The sequence below is a fragment of the Typha latifolia genome, chromosome 14, assembly GCF_019914945.1.
Source record: "Typha latifolia isolate L0001 chromosome 14, TyphaL0001v2, whole genome shotgun sequence".
Lineage (NCBI taxonomy): Eukaryota > Viridiplantae > Streptophyta > Magnoliopsida > Poales > Typhaceae > Typha > Typha latifolia.
In genome coordinates this window covers 2,502,383-2,526,326 of record NC_133099.1, presented here as the reverse complement: position 1 = coordinate 2,526,326, position 23,944 = coordinate 2,502,383, and the positions used below count along the sequence as shown (strand labels likewise).

Here is a 23,944-nt window from a genome sequence, read left to right as displayed (position 1 = left end):
GCTTGCCTTTTCTTCGATTCAAGTTTGGTTCTTCTTTGAAGGTTAATTATGCTAAATAGTGCCCATAATTAGGGCTGCTCATGGGTCATGTTGGGCTAAGAGATTCAAGCCGATTTTTGGCCTTGAAATGGGAAACTCAAACCTAATTTTTGAATCAGAGCGACAACGAGGTAGACAGTGAGAGTAGGGTTGTCAATAAGATTGGATCAAGCTCGGCTCGAAAATGAGTTGAGCTAAATTTGATCTTCAAAATAGACTCAAAAATAATTTTAAGCTAATACTAATCATGAGTTGGCTCGATTATATAAGCCTATCAAGGCTCGATAAAGCTCAAAATAACTATAAATTATATATTTAATATGAGTAATATTTTTTATACTATATTATAATTCTATTAAAATCTAAGATTTACTTAAGTAGATTATTATTTACTCTAATCTTGTAGAGTTTAGTTCTAAATTTTGATCATGTCATATATTTTCTAAATATATAGATATTTCTATTCATTTATATTTTGTAATTAGGCCTATTTTAAGTTTGATTTAAGCCCAATTAAAGCTTAATTTAATTTAAAATTAATCATGCTCGAAATTTGATATGAATTAGTTAAGACTTGAAATTGCTTATTGATCAACTCATTTAGGCTCGAGCTCAAAATGTGCTCGAAGTGAAATATTTCAATTCAAGCTTAATGCTCAAAATTAATTTTAATTTAAACTTAATTAGAGCTCGGCTCAATTACACATTTAGGTAAGAGAGGAAAGTGAATGAGCCTCGGATTGAGACACAAGTTAGACTTGGACTACCGAGTTTTGAATCCGCCTGGATCAGGAGATGATAAACCCGATCCTGACCTAATCTGTTCGGGTTCAATTCGGATTCGGGCATGCATCCTAAATCCTTCAATACGATATTGTAAATAGGGATTGGCCATGGAAAGAAACTTCCTATCTTTCATACTTTTGCCATTAGTTGTTGGGTTCTTCTTGTCACTAAAATGTCATTGGATAAAATGGCATAATTATCTTCTGTCGTCCTCCAGCTATAGTACTTCTTTGTTTCTTTAATAAAGCTCTTACTCTTCGGTGGAGCTAATAAAAAAATTATTTTAAAAATTAAAAACATGAAGTGTTCTTGTACCTTTTTCCTTTGTTTTATGCTTGTAGTTGTACATATGGAAGCCACCATATTCCAGTAGATAAAGACTATGGCTTATGAATTTCGAACCCTTTCCGTCGTCATTAGAACACTACTGTTAGTATCACATTTACTCTTGTCACTGTCTATTTTAGCTTTTAGCTGAAATGATTGTCATTTGTTTCACTTTTGGCCGTAAAAGTTGGCATTCTGTTTCACCTGAGCATTGCTTTTTTTTTTTATTTTTTTTATTTTTTTATATATAGGTTTGGGCAATTTACATTGCAACTATGATCATAGATATTGAGGTTATTGATATCTGGTGAATTTTTTGTGCGAGTACCTGTGTACTATGATTTGAATTTATTATAGCTTGTTTCTTGATGAATGATTAATCTAGTTGTCCAATTTATATGCGAGAGAGCTAACATCTTTGTCTACTATTATAAATACTTGCGCGTGCTATATATTAAATCTAACACCTTTTGTCTAAGCATTATAAAACTTAATTTCTTATAGTCTAATGTTGATTTTAGCGGACTCTGTTCTACCCTAGTGAACTCGTGAAGTTATAATGTGTCATAATGCCAGAGGTCTCGACGAACAATTTACAAAGGTAAAACCAAAAGATAGAGGCACAAAAGTTAAAAGAGTGGAGATTTAAATGTTGGTTACTGTTGTTTATTAGGCCTTTTATACAATGAAGAATTATTCTTACTTCTAGCTCATTAAGTATTGTTTAACAACCTTAGCCAATTGGACTTTGAATCCTATCTATTAAGAATTTTTTTAATAAAAAGACGCAGATAACTTAATTAATTCTAATTATATTTTATAAGTTTGATATACATATGAATACGAGAGATATTTTAAAGAGCTCTTCTACCAACACTATAAGAAAAACAAGTATCAAACTTCAAGGCTATACAAGGTCTAAATGATAAAACACTAAATGGATGACGAGTGATTAGAGATAATTTGTGGTTGCATGGGGGAGGAGGGCATGACAAATGAAAAAAAAATTAGCCTAATGGGACATCGAAATGGAGGGGACGACAATAATTAGAAAGTGGGGGGGAAAATGAAGTCGATGACAAGAGGGAGAGTACGAGAAGCAAGGAGGGGGCGACAAAGGAGAAAGGCAGAAAGAGATATTAGAGAGAAGGAAAGAGAAATGAGGACAGAGAGGAGAAGGTAAAAAAAAAAAAAAAAACTGAGAGGAAAGATGACAAAACCTTGCTTTGAAGAGGGGAATACTCTTCCCCCATAAGGGAGGGAGAGAAAGGAGCTCACCAATAGTGGTGGCAAAGACCCTCGGTAGTAACCCTAGAAAATTTCGGCAGAGAGAATAGAACTATATTTATCTATTAATATTGGGATAAAATAAAATGACTCAAAATTGGGTCAAATTGCCAATTTTGTGGGTCCAACCCTAACCATCCTTTAGCCGAAGTGCATCCAAAATTAATATATTTTCCAGAACAAAACTTAGCTTCCACTGCAACTTTGCAATGTGAAATGTCATTCATTTAAATGCCTCTGCAGTTCCAAGTTGCGTGCATACAACCAATAACCAACATGCTGCCACCACTACCCTCTTATTAAATTCACCGAGCATATAGTTACAAACTTATACTACAAATCAAACAAGGGTTTGTCCGAGTCTCTCACTCCAAGTTGATTGTTTGTAAATATTTCCATCCCTCAGCTGAAGTAATTATGTAATTTATTTCAAATCAACTTAACTCACTATATCTATATACATTATATAACTAATAAAAGAATTTAAGTTTAAATTAAAATCGAACTCGAGCCTAAATAAATCTGTAACTGATATATATATATATATCTGTAATTAAATGAAAATTTTAAAGAAATAAAGAAGGAAATAAAACTACTAATAAGTACGAGTATAAAACAATTGAAAAGAATTCTTGGTTGGGTTACAGAGAATAAAAACGGCATTACGTGTCGTTGAAGTGTGCTTGAAGATTATTCCGTAATGAGTAATGACAATTATTTATTTCATTTCGTTCCATCTAAAAAATTATAATTAATTATGGAGGTTAACTTTATTTTGTACCAAGAATACCCCCAATCGTGGCCTAACTAATATTAATCATGCTCCTAGTTGGGTAGTTTTGTGGTACGCTTTTGTTACACTTAGCTGTACTAATTGCTTTATGCGGACAAAAATATACCCACCTATCACTGGGAAGACGACGACCGCTTCAACCGCACCATTTCCCGGCCGCCCTTTCTCTCTCTAAGGTTCTCTCTCTCTCTCTCTCTCTCCCCTCTTTCTCTCTCCTTCCATTCTCTCTCTAAGAAGAATTCCAAGCGAGGAATCCGCAGAGAGAGAGAGAGAGAGATAGAGAGAAAGAGCGAAAAGAGATCTCTTTCGCAGATCTCCTCTTCCTTGGGGTTAGGGTTAGGGCTTCTTTCTGAGGTTTGTGTTGCTTGGTTTCATGGCGGTGTTGGAGTTGGCTGAGGGATTTGGGGCTCTGTCTTGGGGATTTCAGATGCGTAATTGAGGAGGAGGGGAGGAGAATCGCGAGAGCGGAGGCCGCAAAGGTGAGGAGAAGAGATCGAAGGAGGAGATGAGTGCATCGAGGTTTATAAAGTGCGTCACTGTGGGGGATGGCGCCGTCGGGAAGACCTGCATGCTGATTTCGTACACCAGCAACACTTTCCCCACGGTGAGCACTTGGTTTGCCCCAAAGTTTGTTCTTTTTTTCTTCTTTTGATCTGTTCGGAATTGGGTTTCGGGAGATTGAATTGCATTCAGAAGATAAAAATGGATTTATTTTGCGTTTTATTCCAAATTTATAATAATGCAGAGTGACCCTTATGAATTAGGTTGTTATATTACAGTAATGCTTTCAAGGAATCCTTTTCATCTATGAAGTAATTTGAATTGGAAGTGAACTCAGGGAGTACGTTTAGCTTTGGACGGCATTTTGTTTTACCTGCTACATTTAGCTTACAAGATGTTAAATTTCAGCTGTAGGCCTGGCTCAAAATGACCTCAGGGAATATGAGTTTGATTTGTATTAGCAATTTCACCTGGAGTTTGCTTTATATTCAGTAGAAACCCCTGAATTTATAGTGTTTTTCAAATTGGGCAATGCCAAGATCCTACCATTTCTCGTGGGCTTTTGGGCTTTTGGACATCCTCTTCTTTTTTTGGTTTTTGTTTTCTGTGGGAATGCATGTGCTCATTTTGTGTAGAAACGCATTGTGGACTTGGGATGTGATTTTCTTGCTCCTTGATGGGCTGATTCTCTTGGTCCCTCTCTACATCTATATGTTACTATGTGTGACTCTATTAGCAAGCACCAAAGATTATAATCAAGCAAATTTGTGAAATGTCATATATATTACACTCTTGAGGTTCATGGTTGCAATGACATTTAGCTCAACTTTAGGGCACACACATAATTTCTGAACAAGGTCATGTTTTAAAACTTTTTGTTAGCCATTCAAAATTTATAGTCATATGGCAGAGGTAGAGTTTAGGGCAAAGATCAAATTTCATTTAGATTGTTGTCCTTACTTCTGTTTTTCTGTGGTTGATACATAACAGGGTTCTCTTCTTTTGATATCTTACCATTGTTTTATGTTTTGGGAGGCAGGATTATGTTCCGACAGTTTTTGACAATTTCAGTGCAAATGTGGTGGTTGATGGTAGCACCGTTAATCTAGGTTTATGGGATACTGCAGGTAAAGTTTGCTCTTTGCACTTTCTCTACATCAGCCACCTCCTTCTTTCTCTGTCTTTTCAATCTCATTTGGTCCATCAGATGTAATGGTTTAAATGAATGGAACAGGGCAGGAAGATTACAATAGATTAAGGCCATTGAGCTATCGTGGGGCTGATGTTTTTCTGCTGGCCTTCTCTCTTATTAGTAAGGCCAGCTATGAAAATGTTGCTAAGAAGGCAAGAAGTGTTCTATGTTTACTCTGCATTTATTTTTGTTTAGTCTACTGAGATACTTTCCATTATTTCTGACTTGTTGATTCTATTGATCTTCTGATTTGATTGTTCTTCTCTTTTCAGTGGATTCCTGAATTGAAACACTATGCCCCTGGTGTGCCTATTATTCTTGTTGGGACAAAGCTTGGTAATCATCTTCATCTACATAATAAATTACATTGTTCCAAGTCTGTCAGTTCTATTTGTCAACTTACATTTACTAAAGTGCATATTCTTTGGCTGAGGCTGTTTTCTACTTTTCTTTTAAGTTGATTTAGAGAGCTTGGAAAGCCTTTTGCTTTATCATTTTGCTTGTCAAGTGTTTATGCAATTCAGTCATATGACTCATATTATGATGTTAAAAATTATTATGCACCTGTACACATTGAAATGGTCTCCTGTTTGTAACCAACCTAGATATTTTTTGCAATTCGTTGTTAGCCTATAATTGCACGAGTTATAATGTTGAAAATTCTGAGGAACTTTCTTGTACATGTATATTAACTTTTTGGAAGTCAACCTCAAAATTCCCAGAATCCTTCAGGGCTTAGACTTTGGCATTAATTAAAATCAGAATTTTAAGAGTTCTGACAACATACACACTTTCAAAACAAATAGCCCAAGATAAAAATATGGATATCCTATTTTGATAGAGACCTGATATTAACACATGCATTGTTAATCCTAGAGCAATTTTGGAAATGCAGTCACGATGTGGTGCTGGCCAATTTAGTTATGATGTCAATGATAAAAGAGAAAAACTAAATAGGTTTTTTGCCTTAACCTTTCAGGAGCCACATTAACAAAATTGTGATAAAAAAGTGGCCGATCTATGATCTCTTCTGAAAAAAGGGTGAGGTAGCAAAATAAGTATCATAACCAGAAAATTACAATTTGATTAGCTTTGAAGTTTTCTGAGTTATGACTAAATTTGAAGTGCTCATTAAAGAGAAACTGCAGCTTCAGTTTTTTTTTTTATAACTTAGTCGGCACGCTTGCCTGTCCACATTAAACAATAATCTACTAGCTCTTGGTTATAATTGCAATGCCAGTGTGTGTCTCACTGTTTGTGCACTTTTGAATGTTATTAATGTGGTTGGTTGCTGCAAGAGGGAAATGCTGAACAAAACTTACCATGTCAAGAATGTGAAAATTGTTAAATTCGTCGATTCAGTTTTGTTTGCATATTGTTCCAAGGACCTTTTTCACTTTTCAGCCCATGTTACAGAAAATCGTCCTCTCTCTTTCTGAGAGAAAGGTACGGTTGAACATCAGTAACAGGAGATAGTAGTACTTGGAACTTGGAAGAGCATGGAATGGCTTCTGATAAACTTGGAAAAGGGACAAACCAGCCCCATATATACTGGTTTTCTGTTGGAATATAGTAATATACATGTAAAAATGTTTTGAATTGTACATAGGTAACTGAATGTATCTTTGTACTAGTGTTGGACCTTAAAGTTGTTTCCTTTTTTTATTGTCAATCGAAGGTCAAGAGAAAGACTTTGATGTCGATGTAGTTCATGCGTTTTATATTTTGACCACTAAGACCATGCTTCATCAGTTGTTGTCAGTGTACTTAAAGCAATTTATTTTAATATTTACTGCTATTTAGTGGATTATTTGAGAACTCTTGCATATGTTTCACTCAAGGTAAGCAGCTTCAGGAACCTAGTGATGAGTATTTTATGCCCTTTAACTTTCTGGACATATCTATATTGTTTGCTTGTTGTCCTCTACATATTTAATTCTTTATGCTGATGTAACCACCCATGAATTGATTGCAGACCTTCGAGATGATAAGCAGTTTTTTGTAGACCATCCTGGTGCTGTTCCCATTACTACTACTCAGGTATGGGCGTAGCATGGCCTTCTGCTGATCTTTATCTACTATCTGTCTATTAGACTAGTTCCCTATCTTGTTTACTCCATCTCTTGCTTGGCTTTGCTAATTTTAAAGGGAGAAGAGCTGAGGAAGCTAATAGGAGCTCCTGCCTACATTGAGTGCAGCTCAAAGACCCAACAAGTATTGGCATTTCCTCTTGACACTCTGTTTTTTCATTCCCTTGTTATTGATGGAGTCTTACTTTTATTTTATCTGCAGAACATCAAGGCTGTTTTCGATGCAGCTATTAAGGTGGTACTCCAGCCTCCCAAGCAAAAGAAGAAGAAGAGAAAGGCACAGAAAGGTTGCTCTATTTTGTGATCAATGAATAGAAAGAGAAACTATGACCTATTAGCTATCATCGTTCTTTGCTGTCTCTCACTTCGGTAAAGATCTTGGGCTTGGTGTATAATCCACTGACAGCAGTAGCAAGTTATCGAGACATTAGGGTGCTTTGTTGTTTCATTCTTCTACCTTTGTTGTAAGGTGATCTTGTAACTGACTTGTCGTAAGATAACGGACACCTTGTTCAGATGACATTCCCGTTGATGTGAGGGACATCCTGTATCTGTTTTCTTTGTGTGGACACATTATATTGGTACTTTGTAACTTAATTTAAGTTCTTCAGATCTTGGTTTACTTTGTCAAGATGTTTGCTGAAGTCACGCTTAAAAACTTCCAATTGCTTAAATGCATGCATATCTTTGTAACCACATGTTCACCGTATAACTCGAATTTGACTCCTATTGCTTATTATCTCCAGGGCACTGATATCTTTCTGATAAAGTTTTTCTTTTCCCTTCTGGTTTGTTGTGTTACATTCATCTTTGGCTCTTATTAACAAATGTTCATTTCTTCCAGTATTAGCAATTTACCATGGTGTCCAATGGATGAAATTTCCTCAAAGTTTTGATGTATATGATCTTCCGCTTCATTTTTTTTTCCTCTAAGACAATCAAACAGAAGAAACTTCTTGCTTGAGGTTGACACTTAATTGGATTGGCACTAGTCTGACAGCAACTTCCACTACTTGTAAACCTCTCATCTTTGTGCTTGCTGTTTTATACCCACCCACAGTACTTGGTCAAGGATTAAAGCTATTTGAAGTTTTGAACTTATTGTACTTCTTATCTTAGTCAATAGGTTGAATAATTCCTCAGATGAGTAAAGTAGATCATGAAGCTGGCACCAGGTGGAACTTATGAAACATTCAAAGTTGTGACTACCATGACATGAAATATTATAGGCCATACTATCAAATATAGAAGATTCTCTTCAAGCTAAGAACGAATATCTTTGCCTTTTTTTTTTTTTGTTACATACATTGCACGGTGGCAACATAGAGATGCCCTCATTTATAGATTCTTGCCCTTTATGTAACGCTGACCACTGTTTCATCTAGGTACCTTCAATTCTGTGGGAACGTATGGAGCATCGCTAAATAAATATCAAAATCTATATCCATAAGGGCAAGCATCTTAAAATTATGCATGAAATTGTAGGACAATCCAGAAAGGTGATAAGAGAACTAGTTCTCTTCAAAGACTACTACTCCTTTCTGTCCAAATTGCTTTAGCCTTTATAGAGACTAGTAGATGATTCTGATCTCCTACTTTATTATGTCAGTACATTTAAGCATCTAATTCCCTAGCCTTCTCAATTTCTAATTCAAAGAAAAGTTTATTACCTTCACCCTTATATAAGTGTGGGCATTTCTTCGCTTTGATGTCAAGCAAGTCAAGCAGTGATATATCTTCCATTCAAGAAACAAAGTGTCGAAGATCGTGCGAATGGCATCGAGGAGAATAATCAAGGAGTTGAAGGACCTGCAGAGAGATCCGCCAACTTCTTGCAGTGCAGGTAGTTCTAGTTCTAAACAAGGTGTTCCAATTACTAAAATTCTTTCTTTTATTTCCCTTTTTTTGATCATTTTTTTTTCTTTCAGGTCCTGTGTCAGATGATATGTTCCATTGGCAAGCTACAATCATGGGGCCCAATGACAGTCCTTACTCTGGCGGTGTTTTCCTTGTTACCATCCATTTCCCTCCAGATTACCCCTTCAAACCTCCCAAGGTATATTAACATAGCAATTCAATAAGATTGTATCTTAAGATTCATTTCTCTCTCAAAAGAAGAAAGGAAAGAAGACATCTAATTGATTTATTTCACTGCTACTAGGTTGCATTCAGGACTAAGGTCTTCCATCCAAACATCAACAGTAATGGCAACATCTGCTTGGATATTCTCAAGGATCAATGGAGTCCAGCTCTAACCATATCAAAGGTAATTGTTACTAGTATAATTAACTACAGTAATAAATAGATATCTTAATGTTTCAACTAATTAATGCAAATTAATCTGAATCCTTCTGTATATTAACTCACAAACTATTCGAAAAGCTTAAGATACTAAACAACATGATTTTTATATTCTAAGTTTCTAGCACTCCTTTTTTGAACTAAAGACATTTTGTAGACCTAAAAAATAAAATTGATGGCAAATTAGGTCTACTAAAATTAGAAAAATATTTTCTTTTATATTATGTTAACTCACGAGCTATTATAAAAAACTTAAGTTGTTATACAACGATATTTTTATTATATTCTGCAGGTGTTGCTCTCCATATGCTCGTTGCTCACTGATCCAAACCCAGATGACCCTTTGGTTCCTGAGATTGCTCATATGTGCAAGAATGATCACCAGAGATACGAGTCCACAGCTCGTAGTTGGACTCAGAAATATGCCATGGGCTAATTTAGCACAAGAATATACTAGTCAATTAGTGCTTCCATAAAATAAAGTTACGGAGAAACTACTTTAAATTCTTAGTAAGAAACTTGGGAGTCTGAGTGTGAGTTTGAGTTTGGTTAACAATATGGACATGGAAGCTTTGTATGAAGAATAAACCAGCGACAATTTTTGTGTTGATGTTCCCATTTATGAATATTTATGAGCATAATATTACTTTACAGAGATATTTAAACGTTTCTCTATTTTTGTTCTTGATATAGATATTTCAGGTGATAATTAAACTATCTCCTCTTATTTTCTCTTTTTAAGAGAAAGATGATCATTGGATAGGGACATAATTAAATTTTAATCTAAGTTATAAGAAGTGCTTTATATAAGGATTAAGATTTAGTGCAAGTCAATCCCACATGGATTAGTGGACGCCATCCAATGTGTACTAATACGTCGATCAAGAACATCCGATGACTCTGATTACGCTAACTCAAATCCTACAACTTTATATTTTTTTTCCAACATAATCAGAGCCATTAGATCATGTAGGATCGATGTGCTGGTGCTCAGAATTGACCCGATTTAGGGGTGGTATCACTAGGGCCACATATATCAATATCTATTAATTAAGGGATCGTATGATATTAGTGTGCCTAATTTTTTGAGTTTAGCTAGCTAATAGGTTACTACTAAGAATAATCTGAATCAAATAGCTATAGTAGTTGAACATCTTAACCAAGAGAATTGCACTTATATATGTACTTCTCATTAGGGTTTTGTGAGAAGCTTCTCACTACACTGCCAACATCTTCTCTCTCTCTTCCTACAACTGCTTTGGCTAGGCCTCCTCCTCATACGGCTCTTCCTCTTTATTCTCTTGTTCTTTTTCCCTGCCTTTCCTCCTTTTCTCCTTGGTTAGATTATGTGTGGTCGTCAAAGTCCGAGGAGGGATAGGTACTCGAGCACCACTCTTTTTCCTCCATGCGGATCTCTTCCCCTTTTGAGGTTCTCCACCTTTACCTTCCCTTTGTCCATATTAACTTCGACCGATGTGGTGAAGAAAGTTAGGAGGCCAACCAAGCCCTTTTGCCTCTTTTTTATTTGCTTTAGCCAACGGTCAGGGTTGGTTTTAGGTGAAGATGGTTAGCTTTTTCTTATTTATTGTTGTTGTTGTTGTTATGTGTTTGGCGGTTCTCCCACCGTATACTTCTCTTCCTCATCTTCATTCTTCAATATTCAAAAGTGATTTATTTTTCTTTCTTGTTGTTTTCTTTACTATGGTTTGTTGAGCGCAAGGTGGTGACTGAGTTGCCAAATATCAAGCCCTTTATACTTGTATTCCTTCTATCGGGCTTGGATGATTTGTTGATCTTCTATGCTTGTTAAGTTTAATGCTATATTTCATTTGTTGTAATGTATGTTTTACCTAATTTGTAGAGACTTGTTTAAGGATCATCACCCTATTGCTCTTGTTTATTATTGTGCATTATGTTTTGCATCTTTTGGAGTTGTTGGGCCTTATTTCTTTTGTTAAAAGAAATGTTGTCTATTACATACGCCCGTAGGGGTGTAAATGAGCCAAGCCTGAGCGAGAAGGTTCCGGCTCAGGCTCGGCTCAAAATTAATTTCAAGCCTTAGAATTGGGCTCAGGCTCATCTCAGCTCAACTTGAGCCGAGCCCGAGCCAAGCTCGAGCTTGAAATGAGCCTATCATCAAGCCTCATTCAAGTCGAGTTGGGTTGAGTTGGACTAAGCTAGTTAAGCCCAAGTCGAGCCAAAGAAGAAGAAGGAGGAGGAAGACGAGGCGTGGCACCGCGGCTGCTTGCCGCTATCGAAGAAGAAGAAGAGGAAGAAGGAGGAGGAGGAGGGGCGGGGCAATGTGGGTCCGCAGCTACTTGGAGCTACCAAAGGAGAAGGAGGGCGGGGCATCGCGATTCTGCGGTTGCTTGACGCTGCCGAAGAAGGAGGAGGAGGGGCGGGGCACCGAGGGTCTACGGTTGTTTGTCGCTGTCGAAAGAGGAGGAGGGGCAGGGCACCGCTGGTCTTGCTGCTACCGAAGAAGGAGGAGGAGGGGCGGGGCACTGCGGTGGCTTGACGCTGCCGAAGAAGGAGGAAGAGGAGGAGGTGCATCGCGACGGAGGACGAGGCGGCATCGGCGCACCACGACGGAGGACGAGGCAAGGATTTACACCGAGCCTATCGAGCCAAGCCTGAGCGAGCTGGCACTAGCTCAGGCTCGGCTCGATATTAATTTCGAGCCGATTTTAGCGACTCAGTCTCAGCTCAACTTGGTTCGAGCTGCTCGTCGAGCTTGACAGCCCTATACGCCAGAGAATTTCCGCATCATAGCTATTTGATCTTATTAAGAAAAATCTTAGTAATAATAATATCTTTTATCTTGTTCTCAACTTCTAGTGATTAACCAAACTAGTCATATTCTAAATTTTATTTACCAAAATAGATTACTTCTCAAATTAATTACTAAAATAATTTTATTTCACTATAGCCATAACTAAAGTGCTGAATTCATAAGCATTCTGTAGTTTTACCTAACCGCCGACTAGTTTGACAATTTTATCTTACTAAAATGCAGAATATTTCCACGTTATATTATAGGAATTCGTTTAAATGAGTGTTTTAGTTGTTTCAGTTAAAACCTTACTTTCATATAAAAATACTTATTTTGGTAGCATTTGTATCTTAGAAATAGAACGTGTATGAGTTCAGCGTCTTTTATAATAATAAAACATACCATTTTTTATAATAAGTTTGAGTAACGATTTATATTGCTAAATAAAGTTTGAAAGAGGGTTAGTTTGGACAAAAACTCTCTTTCACAAAATGAGCCAAACTTGCTAGTATAACGCAATCGTGTCGTCATTTCTATCTTATTCTCTAGTTCGTAAGAGGAGCCAATCTTGCAATACGCCATCATGTCACCACTTTAATGTAATTGTGTCGTCATTATGTTCTTTCTCATCAGTCGCTTATATTGACCGCTTCAGAAGTATAATTTGGGGAGACAAAATAAGAGAGATTTGTTAAAAAAGACCCTACGGGTTGCATTTATAACCATTCACAACACAACGTATCCAAATTTCCATTCGGCTATTATTGCAAATCAAATTTGAGGGTTTCCGACATTATTGCCACTGAAAACTTTTAAATAATTACTATTAATTTTTTTAAATATCATAATTGCAATCAAAATATCTTGAGCTCTTATAATATAAATTAAAATTTTAATAAAATATTAGGATAATTTCATACAAATATATTAAAATATCACCCGTTTTAATATACACACAGATGATAAACTCCTGTACATTTAAAAATCTCTCTCCGTCATTATAAAATATAAATATTAATATATAAATGTTTAAAATTTTTAAATAGTTTACGAGTCTATATCAAATAATAGTTAAAAATTCCTCAGAGTATAGCCCAAAGTTCACATGAATATATATTAAATAACTCAAATATTTTATGAATCAAACCACTTTGAAAGAGCGGGGCTTTTCAATTAAATTATATTAAACTTTTTAGTTTAGTTGAGTGCATATTTTCTTAGAATAGAGTTTATAATTTACATATAACATATACATCAGAGTCTATTATTACAACAATAATGTAAAAAAATACCTAAATTTTTTTTACTAGATTTTATTTGCAAATCACCCCAAAATTTTCAACCAATCGTTCAAAAACTACTACTCCAATCTCTATCAATCACTGTTCTCATTTTTACTCGACCATTTTCTGAGAAATTTCTTCTTTCTCTCTCTGGTCTTCCAATTCACCAGGCTGGAAGAGAAGTACGATATTCGAGCTGTGGTACTAGTATTGGATTCTGACGTACCTGTGTCGGGATTAAAATTGGTACTGAATTCCTCCTAATTGAGTTTAAATATTTGATCTTGATATGTGTATGCGGCTTTTGGAGGGATTCGCAGTCGCCATTTGCTCGCAATCCTTCGGTCTTTTGCCCAAGTTTTGCAATTTGTGAATCGATTAGCTTTCCCCTGTTCGATTCTTCGCAAAGATCCAGAGTTGCGTCCGGTTCTTTGTGGCAATAGGAGCTCTATAGCCTCCCGATTGCAGTCATGGATGAAGGAGAGATTGATCTCTCGAACCCGGAAGTCTTCTCAGGCCCCAATGGTGGTGAGAATCCCCTAAGCAGCTGCTCCATGGATAGCTTCTTCGACGAGATCCTTAAAGATGAACACCATGCTTGCACCCATACCCACACCTGCAACCCCCCCGGTCCCGACCTCACGCACACCCACACCTGCTTCCATGTCCACACGAAGATCCTCTCGGCGCCCGCAGACGACACAGCTGAGTCCGCGGAGAAGTGCTCCGTGTCAAAGAAGCGGCCGTGCGGTAACCGGGAAGCAGTTCGGAAGTATCGGGAGAAGAAGAAGGCCCGAGCGGCCTCTCTAGAGGAAGAGGTGGTCCGATTGACAGCTTTGAACGAGCAGTTGATGAAGAGGCTTCAGGGCCAAGCTGCTCTTGAAGCAGAGGTTATGAGGCTTCGATGCCTTCTCGTGGATATTAGGGGGAGGATTGAAGGAGAAATTGGGTCTTTCCCTTATCAGAAGCCAGCGAGAGCGGCGGGGATGTTAGCATCGAATGTGTCGCAGGCGAATTTGCTCGCCGGTGCTCAAGTTGTCAACTCCTGTGATTTCCGCTGTGATTATCCGGTGCACTGCGTTAATCCGGGGATGCAAGGGAAAGGTGTGGGTGAGAATGGTGAATCCAATGGCCAGGGTTTTGGAGCTTGTGAGATAAGCAATGTCAAGTGCACGGGGAGTTCAAATTCTGGATCTAAGAACATTCTGCCCTCTGGACGTGGAAATGGAAATGCTGCGCCTGTTGGCTGTTCATCAGATGCTGAAAAGATCTAAGGTTAGATTTATATTCCTTTCCTATAAACACATTCATTTGGCATACGTGCAGTTCTTTTTCTTTGTGGATTGACTTCTTAGCTGAATAATATATATATATATATATATATATATATATATATATATATATATATATATATATATATATATATATATATGTAATGCTCATAATCTGTTTCATTTTTAATTCAAAGTGTAGCTAAATTATTGCCGGACTGATTTTAAGATAACTCTCCGGAATTGGTTGGGAAATTGTACTGTTTTACGAAGGAAGAAGGATGGATCTTCAATATCATGTTTTCGCAATTCCAACAGTGTTGGTCTTAGAGTGTCTTCGTTTCTTTTATAATATTCTTCGATTGTCAATGCCAAATATTTTATTTCTTAGCTACATTCTATGTTGTATTGTCGAATTATTCCTGAAAGAACTATCACAATTCATTTGGAACTTTAAAGAATTTCAGGGAACATGTACATGCGAGAGTCCTAAATAATCAAATTATTAGTGTTCTTACAGTTTCCTTTCATATTTTTCTGAAGAGACTTGGCATTATAGGAGCCTTAAGGAGTACACCTGTATAGTGTGCAAGTATATGCTTACCTAACTAGCCATGATTGATAGTTTCTATAGCTAAATACACATTGAATAGCTTTTCACTGAGTTGAGCAGTCGATGTCAGCTATATCACGCACCTTGTCGTGTTATTACTTCTACATAGGTATGACATTTGGGTAGGTTTACAACTAAATAACCATTGTTTTTTTTAACATTAAACATAAATCAAGTGGCTTTCCGAAATGTGCATGTTGGAGGGTTGACTGTCAGCTAAATGTACGGCAAGCTATTTTATTCCTGTTTAAAGGATAATGATTGACAGAAGAATTGCTAACAGTTAATACCTAATTCATTGTTCTACCTGTTCCCATTTGTATGTATAGACGGAATAAGTTCCAAGCATGATACCCAAGTAAATCTTGACAACAGAAAGGTTCACGTTTTGAGGAATTATCAACCCCTGGAATATGGACCATTCCTTGATCTCTCTAGTAGACAATTGGACCAACTGGAAAATTCTCTGACATTCGATTTAGAAGCAGAAACTGCAATCATGCTTGTGGTTTGTCAGGATTCACATAAAATTATACTTTCGCAATGCTGCCTATAACTTGTTTCTTGCATCAACATTTTTCTGCATGATAATTTTAAGTATTGTTTATTTAATCTCGATAATTTTATCAGGAAGCCATGTGGTGTTGTATGGTTGATCTTCTGCTGGCAATGGGTTGATATTTCGCTTCATCAGTCAATGACCAATTCTAATTAATGGCTTATGCTTTCTAGGTCCTTTTCTTGTTCTTATATGCTGCTCTTTCACTGGACGGATCCACAGTTACCAATATCCTTCAAGTTGCATTGACCGTATTAAACTTATGCTCGGTTCTTCTCTCGAATTGTTCAATTAGCAGTACTGGATCTGCATGTAAGATATTGGTTCTGTGATGACTGTCGACAGCTTCCTGATTGGGATTCATTTGTAGACAACAAGGAAGCCTTTAATCCATATATCTGAATTAAAGAATTGGTTATACTCTGATGAAACATGTGGGGCTCATTATATCCCATGAATTACACGTTAACTTTGCTTTACATCTGATACTGGGTGCTTCTCCTAAACTTACAATTTTCTTTTCAGATGCTTTATTTACTAGATAGACTACTCTGGGTTTGGTGGATGATAACCATTGAAACTTATTGGTTCCTCAGGAAACTTCTGTTTTGTACTACAGTTGGTTTAGCACCTGGTCTTGTATGATCTTCTAGCCGGGCTGTGGATTATCAATTTTTGCCTCACAGCATTTACTTACCTTTCCTTTTTGTCATGATATGGAACATCTATAAGCTGTTTAATATGATAAAAACTTTTCCGTCTCCAAAAAAGGTGTGTGCACAGCTGACTATATTTTTTATTAATGCATTCAGACTTGTCCTTCTTGGTAAATTTTTTTCATCGCAATCATGTCGAAGTATCACAGTGCAGCGACTGTAGTGTCGCTGTTAGAACATGACAATGGAGATGAGGTGATCCAGGGTCTGTAGAGATGAATGTGCCTTCAGATCTGAAAAAGATTTCAAAGGAAGTATAATGAAAGCAATCAACATTTGGTAAAATAGAAGTACTGGAATACTGAGTACTGCGTTTATTGCATTTTTCTGTTTTTGTTTGTAGGACTTTGAGCTATCACAAAATAATAAACTTGAGTCTTTATGCGCAACTTTTATTAAAATTATACGCATTTTTAAAAAATATATATATAATTTAATATAAAACACTGACGTATTTAATTCTAAAAGTCTAATCTTATAATTACTAACGCCTTAAAGCATTTTCCTACAAATAGCCCCTTGTTTGGTAAAAATTTTCTAAAATAAAAGATAACTTATCCCAGATAACTCTCCCTACTCCAACCAACCAAGCATCTCCCTATTCCGACCAACCAAACATACCCCTAAATAGCCATAGTTGTTCGGGCCAGTAAAGTTTGAAATCCAAAATAAATACTAATATATTTCTAGCAGCAGGGAAAAGAAATCCATCAGTAAGGCCTAATAAGATTAATGCCAAAATGATAAGATCATGCATATCTGAGACATTAGATCTTATAACAGATTCATCTCGAGTTCAAGCCTACACAACACCCCATATAACATAGATCCACCACCACATTATAGATAAATGTAAACCAGAATCCAGATAATATAATCCAATCACAGAGAAAGAACGATTCATAAGCTTTTCAGAATGATTTGATCACTCAAAAGCCCACTGGTTCTCCCTTCGCACCTCTTCCTCTTCTTCCGGAGAAAAGTCATTCTTAATGTTGAAAGTCTTGCGAATCTCTTCTGGTGTCTTCCCCTTAATCATGTCTGCAACAGTTTGGCAAGTCAAATCCAGTAGTCCTTTGATGTTCAGATAGTTTGCAGCCTGAATAGACAACAAGATCATCATCCTAATATAAAAGCAGAGGCACAAACAATATGTGCATATATAGATATAGTGTATGAAAACAAGATAAATGGAAAGCATGGTAAATACTTTGTGAACATTTACAATCATGCTAAAGGAGATGTATCACTTTCCCTGAATTTGCACAACCTAGCAATATATTGGAGATACTACAGGTAATACCAACATGGAAAAAATATGTTTGGATGTCTTAAACATATTGCTTTACAAGTTGCAGATAGGTTATGAAGGTGCAATTTCAGCTCATCATATCAAAGAGGATAACCAATATTCATGCAGGTATAGCAAAGATTGACTAGAAGAGGTGATCAAGCTTTCCGAATGTTTCTATGCGCATCTGCCAAATTCATATAAAATAATCCACGACCTCTTATCGAGAAAGGTGAGAGGGATGGTGAAGCAGCAGCAAGGGCAACGATGACCGCAACGTCAAGGGAGCCTATTTTCTCTCCCTCTGGGCCGATAATGGCGCTGTTTTCTTGTGACACGGTCAAGACATGCCACAACACATGTTGTGCCATGCCAGTTGGTGGACGGCACAACAATTTTTGTTTCTCCTATGTTATGGTTTATGCACTTGGAAACCACCACCTACTTACGTACATGTGGTGCATATCTACAGAAATTCATAGAAATGTTATGCAAAACTAACAATGATCGTAAATCTAGGTTAAGAATGCTGTCTTAGCCATTATGGAGTGGGAAGTTCTTTCCAAGACAATTGTGTGAATGAGGAAACAAGAGCTCTTTTAAGTCAAATGACAAGTAAAAAGTACTCCATAGCACATCTACACCCTTGAAGTGATTAAAAAGAATATTAGGGTAACATCCATAAAAAATGATGAAAGATACAAAATACAAACATGATGAGATACAAATACCAAGTAAGTAGCTCCAACCAGCCAATAAGAATCGAGTGAAAATCGTGCAGAAAATTATATAAAACATTAAGAACTAAGATGAAACTATGCAAGAAGAAAGGAGAATTGCATCTGAATGCATTATACTTATCCAGAATGAACTTCCAATATCTTCCTTCAAGTCCATATATAGGAAAGTATTCATAACACATGAGCTCAATATCCATCATTAAATGAGCACTCCAACCAAACCAGAACAGATAGTAGTCTCTCTTCAACTTGACTTATCTTCATAGAACTGCCAAAATTAGCAATACATCACAACCACAGGTCCACAGACCACAGCCTAAATTCTAGAAGAAATCATAGATGAATCTGAGATGTACTTATATTTTTAGATGTGATGCATCTGTGGAGTATACAATAACTATCATATTTGATATCCATTACAACTCATTCACATGAGTGTTAAGATTATCTGTGCTTCATAATGTGACGGCAGCAGGGTGATCTCATTGGAGAGTGGAGCAAAAAGGTTGACAGAGGGTCTCTGAAATAAGAAACTACGCCTTTTGTCTCTTTCCATATTGAATGTATTTAAACTAAGATTTTAAGTATTGGGATCAGGATCGGAATTGGCCGTCAAAAATATACATATTGACTATATCGACTTGTGTTTTAAAATAGAAAATTTCTAAAATTAAAAAAAATATAATATAATATAAATTACTTATATAGAAAGTCTAAAAATTAAAAAAACTATTTTCTCAATCTCCATCTCTCTTCCTTTTTACCACTCACCCTCTCTCTCTCTCTCTCTCTCTCTCTCTCTCTCTCTCTCCTTTCTTATACAAATAAGAAATCATTTTCTTTCCCTCTCTTCCACTAACTCTCTTCCAACTCCTTCTAATCTCTAATCTCTTTCGGTTTTAAAAAACCTTGATGCCTGTCAGGCTCTATCTCAAACTTCCCCTCTCATTCTCTCATAATGCCTCTCCCCCTCGCACTCTCTCTCCCCCAAGAAAACTGATGCTTCTTCAATGTAGATCAGCCTTCTTCAACGTCCAGCAAACTCGTCCAACGCAACCTAGCTCCATTGACCTCTGACGACCTCGCTATATTTTTTCCTTTCTTCTCTCTCCGACGAGCTCCCCACCCTCTTTTTTCTCTCTCACCCCCTCTCTCACTTTCCTCTATTCTTTCCCTTTTTTCTTACTCTCTCTCCTTTACTCACCCAATTTTGGTCTGTCTCATCCGAAATGGCCGAAACTTGTTCAATCCAGATCGGGCATTAGTTGATACCCCACTGAAACCGGTCAATATGGGAACATTTCTACATACTAGATCATGATCAATTGAAACTGGAAACCTTGATTAAAACTTGTTAATAGATAAGATGCATTATCATAATGAAAGTTCAATGGGTGGCAACTATTATTACCATATCTCTGTACTTTTATAGGATTGTCAATCTATTTTCCTAAATAGTAGCAATAGAAAAGAACTTAAGAAGGCAGTTTAGCAAACCAATCAAAGGAAATGTCTATCCTCCTTAAGAATCCCATTGGGAGTCTTGTGACTAATGCTTTCTACAATTTCATCTCATTATGTATGCACTACTTTTACAGCAGATTCTTCAAATGGAGAACTCAGGTTAAGATGCAGCACTGTTCCTTCCCACCAGAAATAAGGAGTGCTGACTTGAAGTTGAAGGTCATTTAAGCACCCAAAATCCTTTCTTTTACCTCACTAATATGATATTTCAGTTAGTTAGATGTAGTTCAAAATCACTATATTTATTTTGAGACTTCCTTTTGCTAACTACTTGCATATATTTTTGTTAGTTTGACATGAACTCAAATGAATCTAATATGAAAATCAAACAAGCATGCATGAAACTCCTATTTTTCACTTGTTCTCGAGTCATTTTCTATAATGTACAACTGCACGTAAATTCATATACACACAACCATGCATGCACATGCACAGATGCACACACAAAAGATGAAGTCTTGATTACTTGCCCAATTCAAGAGGGATAAATGTGGGACAAGAGCAGAGATAGAAGCAAATGATGGTAAGTTGAACAAAAAAAATAACGAGAAAAAAAAAGAAAAGAAAAGGAAGTGCAGTAAGTATAGTGTCTATTAATATATAAGAGAAAAGGAGAACATATGTAAGCCAGAGATATCTTCTTATACTCTCGCTCTGTTCACTAGCAACGCGAAATCAATGAACAACTAGTTTATAACTATGGTTTCCTATTCTAAAGAAACCCGGTATGCATAAATCAAAGCGTGGAACCTCATGTGAAACATAATGATGTACCAAGTAAAGCATGCCATTAATGCAATTTAATTTCAAAAGCAATATCTTATCAATAATTGACAACCGAAAACAAGTTGCATTAAACCTTTCACAATGAACTTCTCAAGTACATCTTATCAAATCTAAAACATTGACAACAACAAGACCAACATTCTATCAGATAAATTTACAGATAAACTTCTACTAACTAATACAAAAATATACATAAAAAAAAAAAAACCCCAAATCCAACACAACAAAGGCGTAAAAGAAACTAGAAATATCCGAATGTACTTTGAGATGGATCGCATACCAAGATGAGGTCGAAGAGGGTGGCCTGGTCAACCTTGACGAACTCGGAGTCCCACTGCTTGAGCTCCTCATCAGCCGCCTTCGACGACTCGTCCGCCGACGCCTTGGATGCGGCAGCAGCGTCGACGTGCTTCTTGCAGTACTCGATGACCTTGGAGAGGATCTTGGAGGTGACGTTTGGGAGCGGGATACTGTTCTCGACGCAGTCGTCCTCGATCATGTGCTTGATCGTTTGCGACTCCATGGCAACCAATTCCTCCACCTCGAACACCTCGCCATCCGAGCTCTTCAGGGTTATCTTCTTCGCCATGGCCGAGGACTCGATCGAGAGATCGAGTGGGGAGGAATGGTAAATCTTAGAGGAGGAGGAGGTAGATGAGATAACCCTAGGGAGGAGAGCACACGGGATAGATTTCGAGGTCAAGAAGAAATAAAGCGTGTGGAAATGGAAGCAACTTCTTATAAATTAATGTCCTGCGACAATGGATTTGGTTTTTTTCCAATAGATATAAACTCCCGATCCGCATCCGAATCCGGTTAAAAACGATACGGATCTCCGAATCTTGTGATTTTGTAGCCAATTGGTTACGGCCACGTATCCATATGTAGCAAAATCCTACATTAGTTTCTGATCCATCGTAAAACCCCCTTCTTTCTCTCTCTCCCCAGAACAAAACGCAATCTTTTTTTTTCGACCATTTTTTCGCCATGGAGAGGCTTATCTCTTCTTCTCTCCCCTCGCGAACTATTACCACCTTCCCAAGACCTCGTCTTCTCGCCCCACGAGTCTCCTCGGTTGCTAGGTTTGGTCTCCCTTCGCTCCCCCACCATGGCTTTAAGCCGCTTCGCTCGCTCGTCTCCAAACACGAAGGCCCACCTACTCCTCTTCGCCTCTCGCCCGTTGCTGGGTCGTCTCTTCCTGTTTCCGGTGAAGATAAGGGGAGAGAAAGTTACCCATCTGGTGAATCCTCTGGAGGAAGCCGATTAGGTGACAATTTCGTTCAAAAGGTGCGATTTTGCATTTGTTCCTCTGTCTTTATCCGACAATTGACATACTTTTTCCTATTCTATATAGTTTTTCGTTAGATGATCTCTGCGTACTCTTCATTGGTGGTGTGAGTTAATTGCTATTGGGTTATTGATTTCCAAAAGCAAGGCTGGACTATGCCTTGGTTATTAATAAATTTCTTGAAAATTAGTAATTGTGCTGTAGTTAATTTGTACTCGAGTATCGATAGCTGGTGATGCAATGTATTTGGGCCATGTTTTTGGTACAATAAATTAATAGTTTTGATAATTGTATTTTTGTTTAACTAAAATGGTGCCTTGATCAACTCAATTATTAATATGTTAAATGCAATTATTTTGTGTATTTCTGTCAAGATTTTGTTGTTGTTGTAAAGTTCCTATTTCTAGTAGCTTGATTGGTGTATGTTTGCCATCTTACAGTTGAGAACTGTCATGCATCTGAGTTGCAACTGTTGCAGTCTTGCAGATTCAGTTGGGTCGTTAGTATCAATGTAGTTAATTGCTTAGGGATTATTCTCATGATCAGTTCTAATCAAGCATCTAGCTACTAAGATTCTTTAGTAACTTTGGATGCAGTGGTATCTTGGGAATTCCATAAATAATTGGTTTAAATCTGGATTCATGAAAACTGGCTGAATAAACTGGCCTCATATAACTATCGATATAAAAAAGTATCCTACATGCTAATCAAGTTACTATACCTTCCTTGCCATTTCTAGGTTATAGAAGGTTCTATGCCGATATTATTCGTAACTTCTGTAACCAATATACTCTAGAATATGCATTCTTGCCATCATTGTTATTGATTATGCTAACAGAACTTTCATATTCTATGTTTCAGGTTGCTTCTGCTGCATTTATTGCTCTATTATCAACTTTAATTGTAACCACAATACAATCAGTTCTAGCACCACCAGCCTATGCCACTTTTCAGTCTGCTGCCAAGACAAGTGGAGGACTCATTAGAACTGAGTTGCTGAGTAGCGCATGGACTGGTTTTTTTGCAGGTTGCCTTCACACGCTCTCAGGCCCAGATCATCTTGCTGCCTTGGCTCCATTATCCATTGGACGAACGAGAATGGAGAGTGCTGTAGTAGGGGCACTTTGGGGATGTGGCCATGATGCTGGCCAAGTGATATTCGGCCTTCTTTTTCTTATGCTCAAGGATCGTCTGCACATTGAGATTATCCGCACATGGGGGACGAGAGTTGTTGGTTTAACTCTTCTTGTGATCGGTGCTATTGGAATTAGAGAGGCTTCAGAGGTGCCTGCTCCATGTGTGGCTCTAGAAAATGGGGAGTGTGATGTTAGTTTGATTGAACCCTTAGATGCTGCACCAGGTGGGAAGAAAAAAATCGGATTTGCAACTTTTGCCACTGGAATTGTCCATGGTTTGCAGCCAGATGCACTTATGATGGTCTTGCCTGCGCTAGCTCTTCCGTCACGCTTGGCTGGTGCTGCATTTCTGGGTATGTTTCTGCTTGGGACTGTGTTCGCAATGGGGAGTTACACAGTTTTCATCGGTTCATGCACGCAGGCTCTGAAGGAAAGGATTCCTAGGATAACAGAAAAACTGACTTGGGCTGCTTCTCTTGTAGCAATATCCATGGGGCTTGGCATTCTTATCAGCCAATTTTTTGGTTTTAGCCTGTATTAATCAATTTTCACTTACAACACTTCTTAGCATTGAGTTTTTTTTTACCCCCAAGATTCTATTTTAAGAGTAGGAACTGCATAATGAAAGTTAGTTATCTAGCAATTGTA

At 37.3% G+C, this 23,944-nt stretch overlaps 5 protein-coding genes across 8 annotated transcripts; 4 read left to right on the top strand and 1 right to left on the bottom strand.

Annotated features, from left to right (window-relative positions):
* The first annotated feature begins 3,278 nt into the window (after nt 1-3,278).
* LOC140801213 (rac-like GTP-binding protein 5) lies at nt 3,279-7,646 on the top strand. Of its 3 annotated transcripts, none has more exons than XM_073156221.1 (8): nt 3,279-3,408; nt 3,660-3,836; nt 4,773-4,860; nt 4,968-5,077; nt 5,198-5,261; nt 6,901-6,965; nt 7,074-7,139; nt 7,218-7,646. In XM_073156221.1, the coding sequence occupies exons 2-8, from the start codon at nt 3,738-3,740 to the stop codon at nt 7,317-7,319; spliced, it is 594 nt and encodes a 197-aa protein (XP_073012322.1). In that variant the 5' UTR covers nt 3,279-3,408; nt 3,660-3,737; the 3' UTR covers nt 7,320-7,646. The 3 variants fall into 3 exon arrangements, with proteins under 3 accessions (XP_073012322.1, XP_073012320.1, XP_073012321.1); XM_073156220.1 differs by having other exon boundaries at nt 3,355-3,567; XM_073156219.1 differs by having other exon boundaries at nt 3,279-3,836.
* Nucleotides 7,647-8,698: 1,052 nt separating this feature from the next.
* On the top strand, nt 8,699-9,975 carry LOC140800633 (ubiquitin-conjugating enzyme E2 28-like). Its single transcript, XM_073155395.1, has 4 exons — nt 8,699-8,858; nt 8,944-9,071; nt 9,177-9,281; nt 9,609-9,975. Exons 1-4 carry the CDS (start codon nt 8,789-8,791, stop codon nt 9,750-9,752), a joined length of 447 nt encoding a protein of 148 aa, XP_073011496.1. The 5' UTR covers nt 8,699-8,788; the 3' UTR covers nt 9,753-9,975.
* Nucleotides 9,976-13,470: 3,495 nt separating this feature from the next.
* On the top strand, nt 13,471-16,294 carry LOC140801473 (basic leucine zipper 23-like). Of its 2 annotated transcripts, none has more exons than XM_073156627.1 (2): nt 13,471-14,647; nt 15,887-16,294. In XM_073156627.1, the coding sequence occupies exon 1, from the start codon at nt 13,843-13,845 to the stop codon at nt 14,644-14,646; it is 804 nt and encodes a 267-aa protein (XP_073012728.1). In that variant the 5' UTR covers nt 13,471-13,842; the 3' UTR covers nt 14,647; nt 15,887-16,294. The 2 variants fall into 2 exon arrangements, with proteins under 2 accessions (XP_073012728.1, XP_073012729.1); XM_073156628.1 differs by having other exon boundaries at nt 13,563-14,647; nt 15,989-16,294.
* Nucleotides 16,295-17,260: 966 nt separating this feature from the next.
* On the bottom strand, nt 17,261-21,629 carry LOC140801262 (SKP1-like protein 1B). The gene is made up of 2 exons (XM_073156283.1): nt 21,153-21,629; nt 17,261-17,630 (listed from the first exon to the last, which is right to left on the bottom strand). Exons 1-2 carry the CDS (start codon nt 21,459-21,461, stop codon nt 17,457-17,459), a joined length of 483 nt encoding a protein of 160 aa, XP_073012384.1. The 5' UTR covers nt 21,462-21,629; the 3' UTR covers nt 17,261-17,456.
* Nucleotides 21,630-21,823: 194 nt separating this feature from the next.
* On the top strand, nt 21,824-23,888 carry LOC140801261 (chloroplast protein FOR GROWTH AND FERTILITY 2-like). Its single transcript, XM_073156282.1, has 2 exons — nt 21,824-22,159; nt 23,022-23,888. Exons 1-2 carry the CDS (start codon nt 21,860-21,862, stop codon nt 23,835-23,837), a joined length of 1,116 nt encoding a protein of 371 aa, XP_073012383.1. The 5' UTR covers nt 21,824-21,859; the 3' UTR covers nt 23,838-23,888.
* Nucleotides 23,889-23,944: the final 56 nt, after the last annotated feature.

Coding starts and splice junctions, on each gene's coding strand:
- LOC140801261 (XM_073156282.1), top strand. CDS start 21,860: ATGGAGAGGCTTATCTCTTCTTCTCTCCCCTCGCGAACTATTACCACC. Junction 22,160..23,021: donor GTGACAATTTCGTTCAAAAG/GTGCGATTTTGC, acceptor TCTATGTTTCAG/GTTGCTTCTGCTGCATTTAT.
- LOC140801213 (XM_073156221.1), top strand. CDS start 3,738: ATGAGTGCATCGAGGTTTATAAAGTGCGTCACTGTGGGGGATGGCGCC. Junction 4,861..4,967: donor AGGTTTATGGGATACTGCAG/GTAAAGTTTGCT, acceptor TGAATGGAACAG/GGCAGGAAGATTACAATAGA. Junction 6,966..7,073: donor TTCCCATTACTACTACTCAG/GTATGGGCGTAG, acceptor CTAATTTTAAAG/GGAGAAGAGCTGAGGAAGCT.
- LOC140801473 (XM_073156627.1), top strand. CDS start 13,843: ATGGATGAAGGAGAGATTGATCTCTCGAACCCGGAAGTCTTCTCAGGC.
- LOC140800633 (XM_073155395.1), top strand. CDS start 8,789: ATGGCATCGAGGAGAATAATCAAGGAGTTGAAGGACCTGCAGAGAGAT. Junction 9,072..9,176: donor ACCCCTTCAAACCTCCCAAG/GTATATTAACAT, acceptor CACTGCTACTAG/GTTGCATTCAGGACTAAGGT. Junction 9,282..9,608: donor CAGCTCTAACCATATCAAAG/GTAATTGTTACT, acceptor TATATTCTGCAG/GTGTTGCTCTCCATATGCTC.
- LOC140801262 (XM_073156283.1), bottom strand. CDS start 21,461: ATGGCGAAGAAGATAACCCTGAAGAGCTCGGATGGCGAGGTGTTCGAG. Junction 17,631..21,152: donor CCCTCTTCGACCTCATCTTG/GTATGCGATCCA, acceptor TTGTCTATTCAG/GCTGCAAACTATCTGAACAT.